Source organism: Lemur catta, chromosome 26 (genome assembly GCF_020740605.2).
Source record: "Lemur catta isolate mLemCat1 chromosome 26, mLemCat1.pri, whole genome shotgun sequence".
Classification (NCBI taxonomy): domain Eukaryota; kingdom Metazoa; phylum Chordata; class Mammalia; order Primates; family Lemuridae; genus Lemur; species Lemur catta.
In genome coordinates this window covers 4,696,925-4,718,902 of record NC_059153.1, presented here as the reverse complement: position 1 = coordinate 4,718,902, position 21,978 = coordinate 4,696,925, and the positions used below count along the sequence as shown (strand labels likewise).

At 41.4% G+C, this 21,978-nt stretch overlaps 1 protein-coding gene across 7 annotated transcripts in view; it reads right to left on the bottom strand.

Moving 5' to 3' along the window:
• Positions 1-231: 231 nt before the first annotated feature.
• Positions 232-21,978, bottom strand: part of ANK2 (ankyrin 2) — a 396,857-nt gene continuing 375,110 nt past the window's right edge. For 2 of the 7 annotated variants that reach the window (XM_045537497.1, XM_045537498.1), the window contains 11 exons: positions 21,320-21,394; positions 19,083-19,214; positions 17,119-17,262; positions 14,536-14,821; positions 12,605-12,896; positions 10,083-10,175; positions 9,488-9,571; positions 9,212-9,376; positions 8,034-8,216; positions 5,284-5,375; positions 232-2,539 (listed from right to left, as the gene is read on the bottom strand). In XM_045537497.1, the coding sequence (XP_045393453.1) occupies positions 2,356-2,539; positions 5,284-5,375; positions 8,034-8,216; positions 9,212-9,376; positions 9,488-9,571; positions 10,083-10,175; positions 12,605-12,896; positions 14,536-14,821; positions 17,119-17,262; positions 19,083-19,214; positions 21,320-21,394 (1,730 nt within the window). In that variant the 3' untranslated portion in view covers positions 232-2,355. The remainder of the gene's footprint in view (positions 2,540-5,283; positions 5,376-8,033; positions 8,217-9,211; positions 9,377-9,487; positions 9,572-10,082; positions 10,176-12,604; positions 12,897-14,535; positions 14,822-17,118; positions 17,263-19,082; positions 19,215-21,319; positions 21,395-21,978) is intronic. The other 5 variants (XM_045537502.1, XM_045537503.1, XM_045537500.1 and 2 more) reach the window with 5 other exon arrangements.

Here is a 21,978-nt window from a genome sequence, read left to right as displayed (position 1 = left end):
CATAACAATAATAATAAAAGTTCCTGGAGGGCAGAGATGAGATCTTTTCTATTTTATCCCAGGGCTCAATACAGGGCTGGGCACATGGCATTTTCAGTTACTAAATAAAAATAAGGAAAAAGAAAGCCATTGATGTCTTTCTGTCGCCTTCCGATCTATCTTCTCTTTTTCATCACCTCGGATTCTCCTAAATTCACAGATGCGTGGTAAAGAAGAACAAATCACTGTGGGCACATTTAACACTTGTACATTTTATTTAATTAAATCGGCCATTGTACACATTGCAGCTATGTATTGTTAGTGTTGTACTTTTTTTTCCATTAACTAATACATGCCCTCATAGATATATTCAATTAGTGTTATCACCATGGGAACAAGATGCTGATTCATCAACTGAAAATTCACTTCTTCTCACAGTATTCAAGTTTTCTGATAACACAGCAAAAAAATCAAAATCAAAAAAAAAAAAAAGGTGAAAAACCATTATGTTGTTACACAGACATCATCTGCACTGCAAAGAACACAACAGAAATGCTTGTCTTGAGCTCCAGTGAAGGTTTTGACAAGACCATAGGGTGTCTTAAAAAGTTCCACTATGGGCCTCTCTCGTTTTGGCTGCCAAAGAATGTTTTATTTCCTACCCAACTGCCAAAAAGTGCTAGCATCGGAGGCTTAGGAGATTTGGCTTGTGGGAAACCTCCCCAGGAAATTTGTTTTCTCTTGGCAACATTACTTTAAATGATGACGTGCCATTGTTTGTCACATTTGTTTTCGACAGTCGGAGCAATGAGTCATTTTTGCACAACAGGAAAAGACCAGATAATTGGAAAATGTTCAATCCCTGGAGGATAGACTCTTTTTTTTTTTTTTTTTTTTTATCTTTTTAGTTTCATCTTCATTGAATATACTTTCTTTAACAAATAACTGATTCAAAATGTATACTGTTTATATGAATATATTTGTGAATATATATATATGTTAAAATGCTACACAGCTTCAACCAGTAGAGGAATAAGGACTAGGACGTGGAAATCCCTCAGATTGTTACAGTCCCTTCTCTGAAACAAACAGAAAAGTGCACGAATGCACTGAAGCGTTTCCAAGGGAGTGTGGATTTCAAATAAATAAACCAAAAATTTTAAACCCAAACCAAATTTGCGAAGATTTCTCAATCTCGTCTGCAAGCTGAAAACCAGACCCGGCTGGAGCGTGGAAAGTGTTCACTCGAGGTGAGGGAAAGAATGAAAACCATCAGTGGGATTAGAAGAGGGGTTTTGACTGTGATTTTGATTTTTTTTTTTAAAATGCCACATGCAGGTATTAGAGAAGATAAAAACCTGGAAAAAAAAAAAAAAAGAAAAGAAAAGAAACCACTCCAACATAGCGAAGGAGTTTTAACCTTTTATGTCGTGGGTAAATCTTGTTTCCAATGAATTATCTACAGTGCAGTGGCCAGGAGAAAGTACCACCAGTAAGACAGTGTGGTTTGCTAAAGCAGCAATGAGAACTGGAAAACTACAGTAGTTATAGCTTTTCAAATACCCTGCCAGCGTGCCCAAAATCTAAAACACCTGAAGATGCTAGCAAGCCACCTGACACAGCTGCTAGCACCTGGATACCTCATCCATTCCTTCTCTCTCCTCCTCTTCCTTCTGTCCCCTCCCTTGGAGTGGCTGCTGGAAAGAGTCATTCGCATGGCTGGCCAGCACCAGCAGTAGCTTCTTAGTTAGGACCGTTCTTTGAGGTTATGAATCCATCTTTCCCTAGGAGCAATGGCTACTCTGGAAGATCTAAGGACGTGATAGGTCTGAAGTGCTTTTTTTTTTTGCAGGAAAACTGTGTTAGCATTCGATTGTGTTAGCAATATCGTCATGAACCATCGTTCGGCAATTTCTAGAGGCCTTCTTATTCCACGATGCCCGGTGGCGTTAGGGTAGGCAGTGGTTTCCATTGGAATCTGGTGTCCATCTGAGCATTTTAGCTATATATATACACGGTGCACGGACATCCCTTCGAGGGGTCCCTACACGTCGTCACGCGAAGAGGTCTGCAGGTGAGCAACGGATGTTCCTGGAGCTTGGGCAGAAGCAAAGAACCCTGGAGTGGCCAGTCCCCTGCGCAGCATGGACACAGCATCCGGAGTGAAGGATGCCATCTTTGGTCACAAATCAGCTTCGAGTGAAAGAGGCTGGGGGGGGGGGGAAGAAAATGAAAACAAAATGCAGTGTATTTGCTAACAGGTGGACAGCGTTGGGGTACCCCACGGATTCGGCGAGTTAGGTCACGCCTCTAATGAAAGAGGAAGCTGCGTGTTGAGTGAATGTGTGGTTTCCGGTGGGGGGATCGGGCAGCCCCTCATGTGGCCTCTTGCTTCAAGTCCTCCTGGCAGAAATGTCGCAGGAGCTGCTGGAGATCGTGCCGGAGGGCGTCCCGGTCTAGCGCTTCTGGGACATCCTCCAAATGCTCCAGGTCAATGCGTTTGCCGTGCTGGTCCTCCACGACAGCCCTCTTCTGTGTGCTGGCTTTACTCATGGTTGTCCTGCAGGAAAACAGACACCAGGGAATTACGCTCTTTTTTGCATTGCTCAGAGGCAGCGGCCAGGCCTGGGGGTAACTGTCACTAGAGCCCTTACTGTCTCGCCTCTGGAATTTTCCACACCACGCTATTTCACTGCAGACATCTTTCCGTGTCTCCCTATCTGAAACGACTCAAGAGATTTTTTTTTTTTAACGTGTGTTTTGGGACAATAAGGATTTTTAAATCTTTAAGAAATAGTTTAGGCCAGGCGCGGTGGCTCACACCTGTCATCCCAGCACTCTGGGAGGCCGAGGCGGGAGGATCGTTTGAGGTCAGGAGTTCAAGACCAGCCTGAGCAAGAGCGAGACCCCATCTCTACTAAAAATAAAAAGAAATGATTTGGACAGCTAAAAAAAATATATATAGAAGAAATGAGCCGGGCATGGTGGCACATGCCTGTAGTCCCAGCTACTCGGGAGGCTGAGGCAGGAGGATCGCTTAAGCCCAGGAGTTTGAGGTTGCTGTGAGCGAGGCTGACACCATGGCACTCACTCTAGCCCGGGCAACAGAGCGAGACTCTGTCTCAAAAAAAAAAAAATATTTCAAAGAAATGAAATCATGCTTTAACGTGATCCTCTCAAAAAGCAACCACACGATCGCTCATGTGTTGATGAAGCTGCATCGATTGAACAGAGCTCGATCGGTCCTGAGATGATGATTCCACAAGTACCTTTTGACAAGCTCGAGAGATGCTGTTTTAAGTGGAACGGATTTCAAACACCCATAGCTGCCAGCTTCCTCCCTACCACGTCCCAACCCAAACTTCCCAAAATTATGTTCTAAGAGAGCTTTCCCATGAGACGAACATCTTTAAAAATGGAAATATTATTCTATCGACACACGGGAAGGTGACTATCAACAAGAGATGATTTCTCTGCGTTCTCAGAGCCTCGCACACTCCTCGCTTTGAGTCTCCCACTGTCTTTAACAGTCTGGAGCTAACGCCTCCCTTGTCAGACTGCTTAGGGCTTCGAGAGAGAGCTAGAACTTACTATTGCATTGCACACTTGCATCTTCCTGCACCCCTACTGGAAAATGATCATACTGCAACTGGTTCCCTCTCTACTTGTAAACAGAATTCTTCATGGCACAAATATTGGATGCATGTGTTTGATGTACCAGATACAATTATTATAGCAAATCAGGAAATCGGAGCTTAGAAAATTTAATCGATACCCCAAATAAAATAGAACAGAGTTCGCATGCCGTGGGGCCAATTGTCCCCGCGTCTGAGTCCATGACCCTCTGCTGTCCATCTTCACTTAAAACCACCCCAAGAATGGCTCAGGTTTTGTAGTGTAATAATCCACGTTTCCCTGACAGGTGCTTAGTGTTCAGAAACTGCAAGTTTTGTCCACCTTCCAAGACCTCTCTGCATTTGTTAAGATCATCCTGATTTTTAAAAAAAATGACTGCCTTCACCCAAAATACTTTCCACTTTCTTTTGGACATCCTTGTGTCCTTCTTCCTCCTCCTCTCAGGTTCCCTTACTCTCCCCTTTCCTTTGATATTTACATTCATGATTTTATATCTGAAAGCTAATTTAAATTTGCTCCTCTTGATGAAAAGGTCAAATTTGGTTCCCATGATTGAAATCAGATTATGGGCCGGGCGCGGTGGCTCACGCCTGTAATCCTAGCACTCTGGGAGGCCGAGGCGGGAGGATTGCTCGAGGTCAGGAGTTCGAGACCAGCCTGAGCAAGAGCGAGACCCCTGTCTCTACTAAAAATAGAAAGAAAGTAGCTGGACAACTAAAAATATATATAGAAAAAATTAGCCGGGCATGGTGGCGCATGCCTGTAGTCCCAGCTACTCGGGAGGCTGAGGCAGGAGGATCGCTTAAGCCCAGGAGTCTGAGGTTGCTGTGAGCTAGGCTGATGCCACGGCACTCTAGCCTGGGCAACAGAGTGAGACTCTGTCTCAAAAAAAAAAAAAAAAATCAGATTATGTTTTTCTAACCATTCAGCATCTATTATTTTTTTTTTCCTCCAAAAAGGCAAATTTCTGACTACTTCTGCGAAGAGCTGGTAGAAACCTTTATAGCAATGGTATTAGGGGATAAGCCTCTATCATAGGACATTTCCTGGTATTTTGTGCAGTCATATGTACATGGATATGTTTATGAATATGCACACGTATGTGATCAAAGGTCTTCAAAGATGTATAAAGTATGCCCCTGGTTCTGGCATCGCCAAGTACACTCGGTGCCCGGGAGTCAAACTCATGCTCTTGTTATTCGCCACACACATGCAGAATCATAAAATGGTTTGTTAAAAACAAAACAAAAGCATGTACCATTCAAAATAACGGTTTACTGAGATTAAACTGAATGCAGCTGGTCACAAAATGAATTTGTGATCCCTTGCTGATAGATTCTCCTTCCTGTGCTCTCCAAATCCGTCAACACAATGGAATCTCCCAGCTGGGTGGCTGCCACAAATCAGAGACTTGCTCAGACCCAAGGAGCCAGACTGCGTGAGCACAAGTTCACTGTCATTATGCCTTTGTGTTGCTTGTAGAGCATCAAGAGGCTATTTCCGGTGTGACATTCTGAGAGATCACCATTGACCAAAGCCTAAACAGGACAATCGGGCAGTTCCCAAGGGGTTTTAAGGCATGTGTAGGAGCTCTGCCCTCCTTGTCCTAAAACTGGAAAACTTTTTATGGTGTTAGTTAGCAAAGCATCACCCCATGCTAACCCAAACCTTTTAATTATTGATCCATCCTCTTTCAGGATTTCCTTCTCTACTAAACTGGGGAAGTGGACTTTCACGTGGCTACCTGTGAAACTCAAAGCCTGAAGTGAGAAAAGAAGAAAAGGAGACAAAACTCATCATAAACCGTAGACTTGAAAAGAATCTATTGCTTTACTTAATTCACAGTCAGTATGAAAATATATCCTCAAAATACAAGTAACTCCTAGAAGCAGATCTAAGTTTTGAGTTTTATTTAATGAGTGCCTTAAATTTCTCCCATTTGTGAGGGAGATTTGTAATATTACTTTACAAAAGCTGCTAATTAATGTCCACACGGATTGACTTTCAATTTCCTCCTACCCTTACCCACTCCTTTATACAGGGGAGACCCCAGTGATCAATATCATGACCAGAAGCAAAAACAAACAAACAAGGCCCGCAGTATATAACTCAGATAATTGATCACGGTTGTCAAAATGTGAAAGCTTAAAGTATTTAAATAAGGCATGTTTTTAATATCCCAATGCACTCATACATAACATCAACATATTAATATATTGTCAATGCAGTAGTGGACATGCATACAGCATGTAACTTCAAAATGTTTCCATAGCAAAAATATTTTGTAGATGTTTGCATCTGCCCATGATCCCTTAATCAAAACCTTGGGGCCAGATGTGCTTCAAAATTTAGATTTTTTTTTCCCCTTTTGAATTTTAGAAAGGTGATACGACACATAGACAATCAATCACGCGCCACAAAACAATGTTTCGGTCAATGACGGATTGCATGTGTTCAGTGGTCCCAGAAGATTATCATAGAGCTGACAAATTCCCGTAATGTAGTGACGCCCTAGCTGCTCTAACCGCATAGTGCCACACCTCGCTGACACGTCTGTGGTGATGCTGGTGTGAGCATACCTACTGCCACCTTCCAGCGGGACAAGACGTGGGGGTAAAAGGCAGAGATATTGATGATCCTGACCCCATGTAGGCCTAGGCTAATGCATGTGCTTGTGTCTTGGTTTTTAACAAAAAAAGTTCAAAAAGTAAAAAAAGAAAAATAATAAAAATTTAACAGTAGAAAAAAATCTTATATAGGCTGGGTGCGGTGGCTCACACCTATAATTCCAGCACTTTGGGAGGCCGAGGCGGGAGGATCGTTCGAGGTCAGGAGTTCGAGACCAGCCTGAGCAAGAGTGAGACATCGTCTCTACTAAAAATAGAAAGAACTTATATGGACAGCTAAAAATATATAGAGGAAAAACTTAGCCGGGCATGGTGGCGCATGCCTGTAGTCCCAGCTACTCGGGAGGCTGAGGCAGGAGGATCGCTTGAGCCCAGGAGTTTGAGGCTGCAGTGAGCTATGATGACACCACTGCACTCTATCACAGGCAACAAAGCAAGACCTTGTCTCCAAAAAAAAAAAAAGAGGAAACTATAAAATGGGGATATAAAAAAAAAACATTTTTGTACAGCTGTACAATATGTTTGCGTTTTCAGCTAAGGTTGACTGCAAAAAAAAGGCAAAAAGTTAAAAGAAACTTAAAAGTGCATACAGTTAAAAAATTATAGGAAGCTAAGGTTAATTTATTTTTAAAGAAAGAAATTTTTTTTTTTATAAATTTAGTGTAGCCCAAGTGCGTAGTGTTTCTAGAGTCTACAGGAGTATACAGCGACGTCCTAGGATTCACATGCACTCACCACGCACTGACTTGCCCAGAGGAAACTTCCAGACCTGCAAGCTCCATTCCTGGTAAGCTCCCTACACAGGCGTCCCGTTATTTTACCCCACCTTTCTCTGTTTAGGTGTGTTCAGACACACAAATAGTTACCACTGTGTTACAGCTGCCTACACCATTCAGCACAGTAACACGCTGTGCAGGTTGTAGCCGAGCAGCAATAGGCTGTACCATACGGCTTACGTGTGTAGGAGACTACAGCATCTAGGTTTGTGTGATGTCCCCATAATGACAAAATCACCTAGAGATGCGTGTCTCAGAACGTGTCCCCATCGTTAAGCAGGACGCGGTTGTACTGCATGTCACTAACACCCCAGAGGAGGTGCAGATAGCATCCTATAACCAAACCCATTTTACATGGACAGTAAAACACATGCATATTCACTCTAAGTAGGATAAAAAAAAAAAAAACTTGCTGGCATAATAGTTTCGTTATTCCAAGTTTTGCTGCCAAATTAACTTGTGAAATTGGTTTTGATTTTCAGAATTTTTAGATTTTAGCAAGGGTTGGTGGATCTGTCGCTGGGGGCCCATTTTACAATGGTTGGAAACCGGGACTTAAATAATTCTAATTGCTTTTTAAATTCACGGGTATGGGATGTATCGACATTTTCTTTAATACCTATCATGGACAATATTTGAGAATATTAGCTAGCAAAAATAATTTTGCAAAATCTTACATTTCTTTCCCTTATGCATTGGGAGTGCAAGACACTTCTGTGAGTTTGAAACAAGATGTAGAATCGTGCCCCGACTCCAGCGATTCTGAGGGTGATTTAGCGGAAGCAAATCCTGGGCATCCGGATCTTTAAAAGCTCTAACGTGACACCCAGGGACACCACAGGTTGAGGGAACATTACAGTGCAAGGTCCCCAAACGGGAATTCTGCTCCCTCGAATTATTCTGCACCCTTTCATAAATTAATGTATGGAATGACACAGTGACAAACAATTTTCTTTTCCAATGCAAAGTGAACATAAAACACACACAAAAAGACAAAACGATGATGCTTCTATACCTCTTCAAAGTCATCTTTGGCTGAAGGCAGATCAGTAGCTAAACTAGAATCTCCCAGATGCTTCTCCATCCTCTCTCCTTGGACCACAGTTGTTTTAACAACTTTGCTGACTCTACGGCCTTCCACTGGTTCAGCCTCAAACTGTGACAGACTGGACAGGACGCTGGGCTCAGACACAGTCACCTAATGAATGAAGGACACAGGACAAACAATTTCTGGCTGCCAAACTGCAACTGTGAGGAATTTTTTTCTATGTTAAAAAAAAACCAAAAAAAACAAGACTATAATGTTCTATACTGGCTTTCCAGAAAACACTATTTGGAATTAGAAAAGACAAACTACAGGCAATTGGTCATACCTATCTGTACCTCCATTACGCCAAATCAACTTGAATTACTCAAGTTCAATGCGTAAAATGAGTCACTTGTTAATGACTCTGTCTACTCAGTGTGTTGCAGACTTAATGACCTATGGGTGAACTCTTTGTTCCCACATTTACATGGTTTCTTTTGGTGGTATGAAAATAACATTAGCCCCCAAAGGAGGAACTCTACAAGCTATGAGAAACTGAAAAGCAGATTTCTAGAGAACTTCATGTGTATAAGGTTAAAATTTTGAGGCAATGAATGAATGGAAAATGGTAAGAATTTCACAAATTATTTTCCAAGAGAGTAAATATGCCCCTCAAAGAGGGAAGTAAAGCAGAAAGAAACAAATCAAGGAGTGTCTAGATCCTGATTTGAGTGACGCTGAAACGCGGACGCTTGAATATTAAATATTCATGTGAAGTGACCTTTAGGAGGATGCCATGCCCACCAGGCACAAGGACCACAATACATTTGTACACGGTCTCTTCAGAACACACTGCTGGCCCTGCACACAAGATTTTATCCTTTTAAAAATGTGACTTTTGGATTCCTGCTGTGGTCAACCAGGAATTAAATAAAAAACGGACACAAAACGGACCAAAGAAATGCAATAAGTATATTGGCCATAAGTCTCCCTATTTGAAAATCACACAGAATCATGACCAAAAAAAAAAAAAAAAAATGAATGAGCACGTGAAAGAAGACAGCCACATATAAGGGACAAGTGAGGCCAATACGAATCAATAATCTCGTCCATCGTGTTTGTTCTTCTCCATAAAAGAAATTTTGGAGAATCAGGCGGTCTCTCACCTCTGACTGTTCAATGTCACTCTTCAATACTACGCGCTTTATGACTTTGGAGTAGCTGTCCCCTTCCTCGATGCTCACGGGCTCCTGGGGCAGGCCCTGCATGATAATCTCTTCTTTCTCTGTGCCCTCTGAGGACACATACCGCCGAATGATTTTCCTGGTAATCTGAAATACATTTAATTGATGCATCTTAGTTTTGGGTGATAGCACCACGGTATCGATGAATTCTAAACGGGAAGTTTGCAAGCAGCCGTGTTAGGATGCAGTGGGTGATACCTTCTTTACCACGGTGTGTCCCTGCTCGTCCGTGTATTCTTCCTCGGTGACCGTCTCCGGGGGTATGTCGGGCATGTCGTCTCCCTACACAGTTGGGAGAAAAGGGTCACTGAGGAGTTTGGCACCATGGCGAGGAGCTACCCCCCAAGTGCTCATAACGTGAGGAGTGTTAGAAAAGCAAAGGCCATGTTGAGAAGCATTGCCGAGCTACCAAATCCTGTCGAGTAGTTTGTTTAAAAGTAAAGAAAACAAAACAAAACAAAACATGTGAGTCATAACATGCTTGGGATAATCTGCCCGAAGTCAGGCGAAACTTCAACAAACAAACAAAAAGAGAGAAGCGAGAGGTGAGGTGGGTGGAATTGGAAAAGCCAAATCTTGCTCTTGCTGGGTGGCCATCTTGGAGGTCAGGGGCCAATGTCATTACCACCGCATTTCTTCACAAACAGAGCTCAGAAGAGTTAAGGGATCTGCTTTGTGATGGCCATGCACTACCCAAGGAGCATGCCAGGCCCTCATTGACCCAGGTTGCTCACTCTGGAAGGATACGGGGACAGAACTGTCCCTTGACGTGCAGGAACTGAACAGCTGGTACCTGAATAATCACTCGCCGGCGGACGACCCTGGTAGTTACCATAGCCTCCTCATCTGAGCTGCCCTCCAGCTCCCCTAATTCCTCTGTTAGCTCCTGGTGGAAGCATGGAAGCATTGTTTTGTTTAATGTGCTACCGTACGACTTCCCCATTGGTTTCTGCTTTAGATTGTATTCTGGAAGTTTCTCATTCATGGAGGCTTTGGTGGAAAAGTCAGCAGGGGTGAACACAAATGCGGGCTTGGTCTTAAACTTCAACAAGAATACGGTTTTATTTTGTTTAATGAATAAAAAAATATTCTGGAATTCTGAAAGCGATCGGAGAGCCCATCTGTTAAAAGCTGGTCAGAGAAATGAGCAGCTTGCTCACGTGACTTCTTGTACTTAAACTCTCAAGTACTTAAAAAAAAAGACTCTTGTACTTAAACTCTTAAGTACTTAAAAGAATAACTAAATGTAAGCATAGAACTTAAGCAGCACAATGAACAAGAGCCAATGACACTTGGGCTTAGGCTTGGAATCATTAACCCCAAGATATATCTGCTATTTCCAGGAGAACTTGCTGCAGGAAGTCAAAATTTTCCATAGCTGTTATCTAGCAAGTAGTGTATCTCCTGACATCAAAAGAGGCGGTCTATGAATAATATTAGACTCATATTGCAGAGAAGTTGAGAAGTAGAGGCCAATCGGATTTTATGGGTCTGGGTCAAAGCCAGAGATGGGGCAAAAAACATATGTGTGATTTGAGATTAGAGCATGTATCTTGGAAGTCATATATCGAATCACACTTTCCTAATGAAATGTTATTTTTAAAAAAGAGAAAAATCAGCTAAATTTGCTTAACATATTTTGAAACACTGAAGCTATAATTGTATATTTGTCTCTGCTAAAGGGAGACACGTAAATTCTAAACCAAATTATACCTTGAATGTGATCAGAAATCTACTGTCTTGAAATATGGTCAGCAAGAAAAGGGATTGGAATTGGACGCCCAAGTTAGGGAGAAGTTGAAGGTCAACATAGGAACCTTGAAGAGAGAGAACTGGATATTCATCAAGGATAAGTGGAACAGGCCTGTATAAAGTATGTGGAATGTAGAATGACTTATCAAAGTTTATTTACATAGACTAGATTAAACATATGAATTATTCAGATAATTGCTTCAGGGCTGACTTCACTAAGCCTCGGGATTCTTAGGCTCAATTTGGTAACTTTTAAGCCCAGATAGCAGATACGAAACATTTTTATTGGTATTCATTTAAGCCCCAAATTTGAGAGATGAATAATTCCGTGCAAAGTAAACTTGGAAGAAAAATCCATTCATGGGATGAATTGTTTCAGATAACTGTCAAAATCAAGAACATAGTTCTCATTTGCCTGGAACTTTCCTAATTTTAGCTATGATTTTAGATAAGTCCTGGTAGCAGACCATCAAGGTGACAAAACAAGTATATGTCTTAAGCCCAAAGTTATGTTGCATCACTTCACTTTCCCCCACAAATTTCAGTTTTCTCATACAGCTCATCTTTTACTACTCAGCCTTAATTAGTGCTTTAAAAACACTTTGAAATGTAAAATGCATACAAAATATAAATTTATTGAATTTATAAAATTTTATAAAATTTAAAAAATTTATAAAATATAAATGTTTCTGAAAGGAAAAAATATCTCATTTAACTTACATTCAGTTTAATTCAAACATGTCTCACACTGTCTTGTGTGTAAGAATCTTCTAGGGAGTGACATAAGAATGCAGATTCTTGCTCCCTCTCCCTCCCAGAGGTGGATTCTGATTCTGATTCTGATTCAGGACTTCTGAAGAGGGATCAAGTTCCCCAATTCATTGTGAGGCATGTAAACTATAAAGGTCGTGTTTGGGGAACAAATGGTTTAAATGAATTTCTTAACAGGGTCCCTACCCCTCTTCACGACTTTACAAGTCAATGACAAGGAAATGTGATAATGTGATCGCATGCCACCGTCCGGCATGGGGACAATCCTGAAATAAATCTAATGGCATCTAATTTGGAAATTATCCTTCCTCCGATGAGAAAATGCATTTGGAGAGCCACACCCGGCCCGACATCCACAGGTTGTGTGCTTGTCCCTTGGTGGCATCCGCCAGGACTGCCCGCACCGGCCACACCCCGTGGCTGCCACTTGACACTCCGTTCATCTCGACCACTAGCTTTCATGCCTAAGTTTACGAATTTTAAAAAGCTACGTCATGTCACATATATTGTTTCACCGCAGCTTTCATTTTTCTTTGCCAAAGCGTGTCCGATGACAAAATGAGGGCTTCCGGTCAAAGAGCTAGTCTGGGCACGGTGTACCATTTCTTCTGGATTCATCAGTGCTCAGATTTTAAAAGGGATTGAGGGTTTCCATGGCTCAGATGAATGAATTTGGTAAAAAATTTTTGTCTTGACATGAAAAAAATAAACCACCTGAGAAATGGAAACTGAAAGAAGGTTTGTAGCTTCGTTCCAGATGGGCAAGGACGGGGAGAGGAAAGAAAGTCTTACCTTTTCAAAAGCTGTATTTTCCTGGAGTCTTTCCAAGGCCTGCGGCTGGTCACCAGCAGATTCCACTATCACAAGGCTCGTCTGCTGCAGAGAACTCTCCTCCCCGCGTGTTGGGTGCTCTTCGGGCTCCTGTACTATGGGAGAGCCACCCTGATCGCTGGGTGCTGGTGTCTGGGGGTACAGCCTCTCCCCCTCAGCGGGGCTACCAATTTCCTCAGGTGTCTTGCTGGGAGAGCCAGGTATTGCCATGGACTTTTGAGTCTCTGACACTTCTGTTCCTGGGGATGTCACGCTGGAATAAAAAAGCCAAATGATACCTCAGGGCCATTTGCATTTCTCCTCCTACTCAAGAAAGGGAATGGCAAGGGAAGATGGAGTTCATCTTCATAGTCCGAGAGTCAAAAGAGTTTTTGTAAATTCGGCCAAGAAAGGAAATTTGAAGAAAAATAATGCTGTAAGATACACTGCAGAGTTGTAGCTCATGGATCTAGCAGTGACAGACAGTGATGTACTTGGAAGATAAAAATTATCCGAAAGTGCATTACAGTTATCTGACCTCTACAAAGTGCATGTGTCACAATTTCATCTTTTCTTTGATAACTCAGTATTGAGGACTTGAGTTTTAGATAGCAAAAATTTGTAGATAATAAGGTTTTTGAAGCAAGAATCAAATTTGGCAGAATTAAATAAATCTCCATGTTAACACAGTGGTCATAACTGTATATATAGGGAAATTCCTATTGTACCTCTGAAAAGCTATTTTACTTCGTAGAGAGATCGGTTGACTCTGAAATGTTTTCTATTGATATAGTTTGGAGTTATTCCAATAAAACCTTTGATAATCTCAATTACTAAATAAGAAAATTCTTTGCCTTTTCTCCCCCCTCCCCCTCAACTTTTTTTGGTGGTCAGTGCAATTTTCTGTCACTTCATAGATATCAAATGGCCAGCGTGCCTCTTGGTGGTCCCCGCTTCTGTCTGTCTCTCTCTCTTACCTCTTCTTGCCCCTGAAACCTACAGGTAGAGGGGAAGGGGCCTCAGGGGGAGAAGAGGTGGTTTTATTACCCATTTCCCCTTCTTCTCTTGTCAGTGACCCCAAAACAAAACTCACTTCATGACAAAGGAAATGCCATGATGCAATCTCATGACACACGATTCTCAGATTTCAGCATTGGGGACACGTTTGCCATTCTCATGATCTGTCTTCTTTCTCTGGGCAGCCAGTGTCACTTAACTCTTTGTCCTTTGCTTCCCTAAATCCCTGAACTTAAATTTTGAGCCGAACTGTTGCTCTTCAGCTTCCTTCAGCCAGAAACTCTCTAAAAGCCTTGTTTTTATTCCCACCCCACCTCCATCCCACCTCATTTTATGGTCTTGTATTCTGCGAGAATAATTTGTATTGCGTTTATATTTCTACTGTTAGCCAACTTATAGCTGTGTTGAAATATGCCATGGGCAGCTGTCCCTACACTGTCACTGTTCCGACTCCACACCGGCCATGCACGTGGCATGATATTTGAAACATTACAGAGCAAATGAGGTGCAGCAACACTACAAACAATAGCTGCTTCATCTACATGACATGTGACAGATTAAGCAATGCTTCCACAGGCATCTCTTTGACCTCTGACGCCATGAGATGAGTAGAGTGCATATTATTATCATAGGTCTAGAATGGGGATTCAAAACACTTAAGGGCTTGTCCAAAGTCACAGAACTGTTGGCTCAAGCATGTCTATGTTATACAACGTGATCACAATTATCTCTTAAATGTCACACTTTTTTTTGCCCCTGTAGCTCTGGCATTTGTTATTGGTGGGGTCATTTTAAAATTATTTATGAACTAGCTATGCTTGTATACGCCTGGCATCCTGGCCACAATCGCCTGTTTCTCTAGACGCACACGTGACAGGCGTGCTTGAAAAACTCACAAGTATTCCTGCTGATGCTCAAGAGATAACTCTTCGGGCAGGTCTTGCATTTTCCCTGAGAAATCCTGTTGCACTTGCTCCTTCTCAGTTTGGGGAACGAGTCCTGTTGCTGGGCCGTCCCCATCAGTTTTGGGGATGGAATCCTGAAAAGTGGAATAACCGACAGAAATATCTTCCTCGGAGACAATGGGAGGGTGATCACAAGGCTCGCTTCCTTTGGAAACAGCTTGCTGCTCTTTCGGCTTGTGCTGGGCGGCGCATAGCTCCTCTTGAAGCACTGAGAACCCTAAGGAACAATTTAAATGGAGTATTTAATTGAAGCTCACCTGTATCAAATGGATATTCATCAAGCAACCACTACTACGTGCCATGTCCTGAGATAGGCCCATGGGCTACAAAGATGAACAAGACACGGGGTCTGCCTTCAAGAAGCTGATCATGGCAGGGGCCAGGCTAGGAAGAGCCCACCCAAATGCAGCGTGACTGGCTGCCAGTCAACGGATGTGAGAGCACCCAACACGGGGGCAAAGAATTTGGAAAGGAAATGCAGAGAGTGATGTCTTAAGGAGACTTAATAGTAAGTAGGAGTCAGCTATGATAGTCAAGGCATTGAATCTATGGGGTAAGAGGAGTCAGGGTTAACAATGATGATAATAAATAATAGCTAACACATGCTGATTTACTCCGTCAGGTACTGTTCTAAGTGCTTTGCAATATTAATTTGTCCAATTCTCACTGCAGTACCCTGAGGCCAGGATTCTTTTGCTGTAGAATCTCCTATGCCAGGCTGAGGAGTTTCATTATATCCAGTGCAATGAGAAGCCATTGGAAGAGATTTAGCAGAGGAGTCGTTGACATTCATCGATTTATTCATTCATTCCACAGATAGATACTGAGCATCAACTATGTAGCAGGTGCTGTTTAGATGCTGGATATATAGCAGTGAACAAGACAGAAAAAGCTTTTGCCCCCACTGAACTTGCATTTCTGCAGATATATGATAAATATTAGGAGAAGAGTAAAAGCAGGGTATAGAATAAATCGTGCTAGTATTTTAGACAGACTTGTCGGGAATGGCTCCCCTGAGGAGGTGATATTTAAGCAGTGACCTGAACACAGTGAGAGGAAAAGAGATCCGACCATCTGAGGGAAGAACATGTGAGGGTGGAAAGAGCAGAAAGGGCGAGGGTCCTGATGGGTGATCCAGGAACAGCAAGGGGGCCAGGTGTCGGGACTAGTGACAGAGAGACAGGCAGGGAGACGGGGACAAGCCATGAGGCTCTTGCTCAACACGAACACACGTCATCATCGAAACCCATGAGCAGTAAGATGCCACAGAAAAGGAGACCGAGGAGGAGTAGTCAGTAAAGTAGAATTAGAAGGAGACACTGGAGTGTCACAGAGAGTAGGGAAGACATTTTAAGAAGAAGGGATTAATTATTTGTGCCAATTATCACTAAGAAGTGAAGTTAAGTAGAAGACTGAGAATTGCTCACTGGATTTGACAACGAGGAAACAATTGGTGACTTTTACAAGATCGACTGAAGTCAGTTCTAGAGACAGTTCTAGAGGGAAGAGAAGAAGTAGGCCAAGAAAATTCTATTCTTTTTGAGAGGTTTCCCATAAAATGAAGCAGAAGCAGAGCAGTAATACAGTGGGCATAGTGTAGGGTGAAAGACATTACTTGCTTTGTTCTCTTCCTAAAGATGAAACCCGCTAAAGCATCTTTTAGGGCGGTTCGGTGTGCTCCAGTTGATGGAAGCCAGAATGGACACTCTTAGCAGTGAAGTTCTCAATTGGGTAAAAGAGGGTGAAACCTTCAGCAAAGCAAGGACATTTCATCCATTGCAGCAGGAGGGAAGGTAGCATAAGTGCACGCATCAGAATGCACTCGAGACGGCAGATTTTATGGAGGAAGAATACAGACATTTGCTTGTGCTTATTCTTATTTTTTCTAAGAAACATGAAGCTTGGGCATCAGCTGTGAATAAATAAGGACAGGAGACAATGTTGGCAGATTGAAGGAAAAAGAGAACACGTGAAATAGAGATGAGAAACAGAGACAGAGAAAGAGAGAGACTGAGCTGCAAATGAAGGACAAGAGGTTAGAGAAACTTAAACGTTGAAAAGATGGCTGGAGGTCCCAGTGGGTCTGAAGGAGTGTTGGTGCAGAAGTGAAAAAGGAAGCAAGTGCAACGCTCCAAGTGAGCACCTGGAGGTGGTACAGTCGCTGGTGGTGATACAGTGTTGCTTGCAAGGATAGAAATGGGTGGCGAAAGTAGAGTCAAAAATACAAGCGTAAGAGTGACCATCACGAAAGTGAGGGAATGGACTGGGATGGATCACCCAGGTTGATGGAGAAGGAGCAAAGACTGAGCAGTGCGGGGTTGGGCAGGCAACAAAATGGCACCAACAAAGTGGGCAGGGAATTCTCAGGGTAGCAAGGAAAAGAAGCCACGATCACCAAAGGCCATGGTCTACCTTCTAAACACAGGGGGACAGCAAGTCCAGTGCCTGAACTAACTACACACAGGTGTGCGCACACACGCACACATACACACACACACACACACACACTTTGACCTTCACTATGATCCAGTGTAATGGTCTGTTCCATTTCTGCATAGCTATGACTGATGCGCTCCTGGAGAGGTTCCATGCTGGTCTCCATGAGATGAACGATGTCCATCCGGTTGATCTTGGTGAGACATTCAATGAGGCTGGTATCTGAGATGTTAGAGAAGATGCATTTATTACGTGTGAGAGGCACTCTTTTTAAAGTCTCTTTCATTGAGTCGCCTTACTCAATTTTTGATATTTGTCCAGGAGACAACCAAAACCTCATTAAGGGTCTTTGTAAAAATACGCAAACAGACAAAAAAAAGATATGCACAAAAAAGGTGGCATATGGTGGACAGAAGCCAGCCCTAAAAATAGAGTTGCCAGGTAACACACAGCACACCCAGTCACGTCTGAATTTCAGATTGAAAAAACAAACACTTTTTTAGAACAAGTATGTCCCAAATATTACGCGGACATACTTATACTAAAAATGTATTTGTCGACTATCTGAAACTTTAACTGAGCGCCCCTCTATTTTTATTTGCAAAATGTAACACTACTACTTAGAAAGAGAAGAAATGATAAATGTAGACTGGCTATAGAGAGAGGTTCCCAGGAGGATTTTCAAGGAGACATCACAGGAAGTGACAAACTGAGACCAGCTGACGGATGAGGAGAAGGTATGGGCTATATCTCTCCCCATTTTATCTGAAGTGTTCAGAATATATTATATAAATTCTTACCTAGAATATCTAGCTGACATTTTTTTCCCCACTTAGGTTTTTTAGGAGTAAAGAAAGCAAGAACTAAAGGTAATGCATTACCAATAAAACAATGCTAATTAAAGCAATTGTGTCCTCTTATCAGTATTTAGAAATATTAAGACTTGAATGATATTCCGGTTAGAAGCCAGTGCTGATAATATTTTCCACTAGTTAACACTGTTCACAGGCATGTAGTGCAAGGATTTTTTATGCAACAGGTATATTCTAGAAATGGCAACAGTGGTTCTCATTTGCTTATAGTAGTTCAGTAAGTCTTCCCTTACCATCGTTCTTGGAAACTGTGACTTTAAGCAAAATAATGCACAATGAAACCAATTTTACCATCAGCTCATTGATATAAATGAAAAATTAAGTTCCTATGACCTATTTCCGGGTCACAAAAACATAATCGAACTTCTAAATAAAGATCCAAAATACTTCTAATGTTAAACATTAAAATACAAGTGACCTATACATACATTTCACTATGATTAATGAAAATAACTAAGATAACCATTTACTCAAGTTTTAGCGAATCAGTGAGCGATCAGAGCACTGGTGAGTTCGATCACGGAATAAATGTTTCAAAGTGAACACTGTTAAGTAGCACCCCCCCTCCCACCACCAGGTCAAAAACAATCTCAAACAGGGCGAGCTCACTGAGTGCTTAAATACTGCACCTTTCATTGTCATGCAATCGTATGATTATCAGATACTTTACGAATTTTTATTTGACAATAATGCATACTCATCCATTCATTCCTTTTCCAACCTGGTTATTCCAATTCGGGGTCACAGGTGGCCAAAGCCTATCCCAGTAGCTCGAGGCACAAAATGGGAATCCATCCTGGACAGGGCACTATCCCATAGCAGGGCGCACGCACATGCGTGCATAAACACACACACATACACACACACTCGCAGGACATGCCAATTCATCTCATGTGCACGCCTTTGGGAGGTAGAAGGAAACCAGAGGCCTTGGAGAAAAGCCACGCAGGCATGGGGAGGGCATGCAAACTCCACACAGTAGCCCTAAGGGGAATCTTACTCCTTTTCTCATCAGCAAAATGATGTTGGACAAAATGATGTTATTTGAGGACCTGCTGTATTTCAGAGTAATGGCGTTTGTTGTTTCATTACTTCACTGAATTTGCAAGATGGCGTCGTTGAGCAAGACGTCTCCCGCGTTAGCCAAGCACGCACACAGCCCCCACCTACCTGTGGCGTGTTTCCCATCCCTTTCCAGCCAGTACTTCAAAAGGGCATGACTCTGGTCCTGAAGGGAGTTGGGATTCTCAATTCGAATTTGGTGGATTTGTTCCTCAGTGAAATCCAGTTCTCTTGCTAATTCTAGAAGAAAAAAAAAAAATTACTTGGTTAACATATTGACTTCAGGGTTTGAATCTCTATACCTTGCTTTGTGATTTTTGTAAATGACGTGTTCTTTATATTGGGGTGAGTACTGGGGTTCTTTTATCATATTTCTACATATTAGACGTAACTCACGTATGCCTTTGTTCTTCTAGTACTAATTGTGGATTTTTCCCATAAAACGGGGTATAGAATTGATCACTTTAGAGTGAAAATAGTAAGTGTGAGGCAGTGAGGATAAAATATGTACAATTCAGACTGATTTAATTCCAAAATGCAAAGGAGACCTTTAATACTTGCTCATACTCTTAACCGAGATAATGGCAAACAAACGACTGAAAACAGGAGAAAAAACATTTTTCCCTTTTAATTATCATAGGTGATGTTTTAAGTACTATAAATCCTGTTTCGGGGTTATTGGTTGGATAAACTCCTTTCTTTGATTTGATGTCACATGACTAAAAGGTCTGGGAAGCATTAATGGACCTTGGGAAGAAGCCACACAGTTTTTCCTTTAAAAAATTCTATCATTAATATTCTATACGGAGGCATATGTAGTATGAGATGTATATGGGGGTGTAAAGGGGATGACCTCTTTGGAGGGCGATTTGAAAATATCTTTCAAAATTAAAAATATATGTCTTGTACCCAGCAATTCTACTTTTAAGAATATGCCCTATATATATATATATATATATACTCACAAAAATATACCAGCGCACAAAGTGATTTATTGTCATTAACAGAAAACAACCTAAAATCTATCAACAAAGCCTATTAGAGAAAATTATGGAACCTCCATGCAGTGGAATTAAATAGCCACTTAAAAGAATTAAGCAGGGATGTCTATCCTGATAGAATATTTATGAAGAATATTAAGTAAAATTTTGCTTACTTTTAAATAATAGGCATATATGTAGGCATTACATATATTTTTTAAATACATGAGAAAATGTTAGCAGTTATCTTCAAGGCATGGGGCTAGAAGAACAGGAGTAGATATGAGAGATATATTTACTTTCCATTTTTTATCATCCTATATGGTCAAAGGGCTTGAATTTTCACCAAATATGTACATATTACATTTAATATGTACGTATAGTTACATAAACATTTAAGGAATAAATAATTCTGAATGTTACTTATCTAATAAGACAATCAGGAATATTTTTATATCATTCCATCTCCTAAATCCCTCAATTAAGTCTGATAAATACGTAAAAATTACTTTAAAATTATTAAAGTGAGACAATAGCTGTTCCTCCTCATTCTAGTCATTTATTCTAAATTATCAATTATCTTTAAGAGTATCATGGACTTCTATTCATCATCAAATCTTTAAGAAATTGGAAGGAGAAGAATATTACCTTATAATGTTTGTCTCAATGAAGTAGTTAGTCACAAGTGATAGAAAAAAAAAAGACTTAAAAAACAAAATAGAAAGCCAGACTGACAATTGTGCTTTAATATTGTTAAGTCACAGGTAGATGAAAGTGTATAGTTTTTCAAGCCTACAAATCATGATTTGTAAATAAACCATACTGAGTTTAGAATTCATCTTCCCTTAATAAATTATTTAACATATAATTTCTGTACTTAAACACTTCCATTTCTCAAAAACCCATTTATGTGTGCTTCAACATTCAGCCAAAGCAAATTTTAATGCTATTTATTATGAAGATATCTGACAAAAGGTATCTAAAAGAAAGAGCCCTCGTTCAATCGCAAATTAAATTTTATGAAAATTACATCTAACGATGGTTTTGAAACACAATAATCTCCCCCCAATTTGATATCCAAACTGCCAACAGAGGGTGATGAAGGTTGGTGTATTCTCGAAAATCTTCAAATCTAAAGTTCTATTATTCTAAATAAGAATGAAAGAGCGCATAAAAGGTCTGCCGTAGGCTACACCATGAGCTAATGCAAAGCCTGGATTATCTCGTTCTTAGTTTATTATGCTTTTCGTTATTGCACATGTTCTTCCTCAAACCAAGAGGGGGAAAGACAGCTTTCGTTGTCAATGGCGCTTGGCCGATGCATCTACGCCAGTTGTGTTGAAAACCTGGACCATATCATTTTACCTGTCCAGCTGAAGCCAAGGTGATCGGCGATATAAGCCAGCCTCTCCTCGATCCGTTCCTGCTCATCCTGTGCATCTACAGAAGGTCAAAAACAGAATGGCCAAAGGTTGTCCATGACAGGAGAGGAACCACAGTCCAGATTCATCCAAAGAAGGGAAGTCACTTGTCCAAATATTGGATGGTAGCACAGATTAGCCGTTACGGTTTAGGGCATACTAAGGTTGTGTGTTGGTCTGATCTCTGGGGTGGAATGGGGAATAAATATGAATCATGAAAACCATCTGCTTCCATATCTCTTTAATCAAGACTAGTTATTGGACATAATTATATAAGTTGCTGATTTCTAGTCATGTTAGGACTTTTCTTTTAAATTATCTGAGAGAATACTGCCCACCAGAAGACAACCACCTTGCTCATAAAACACCTGAGGAATCATAAATGGGACGCAGAAGTAGAGTAATTGGTAGGACCTCTTAGCATTGCCTATGGAGGTATAAATCACTTCCAGGTCATATGTGAAAGAAATCACATTGGACCAGGCCTGGTGGCTCACACCTGTAATCTTAGCACTCTGGGAGGCCAAGGTGGGAGAATCACTTGAGCTCAGGAGTTCGAGACCAGCCTGAGCAAGAACGAGACCCCTGTCTCTACTAAAATTA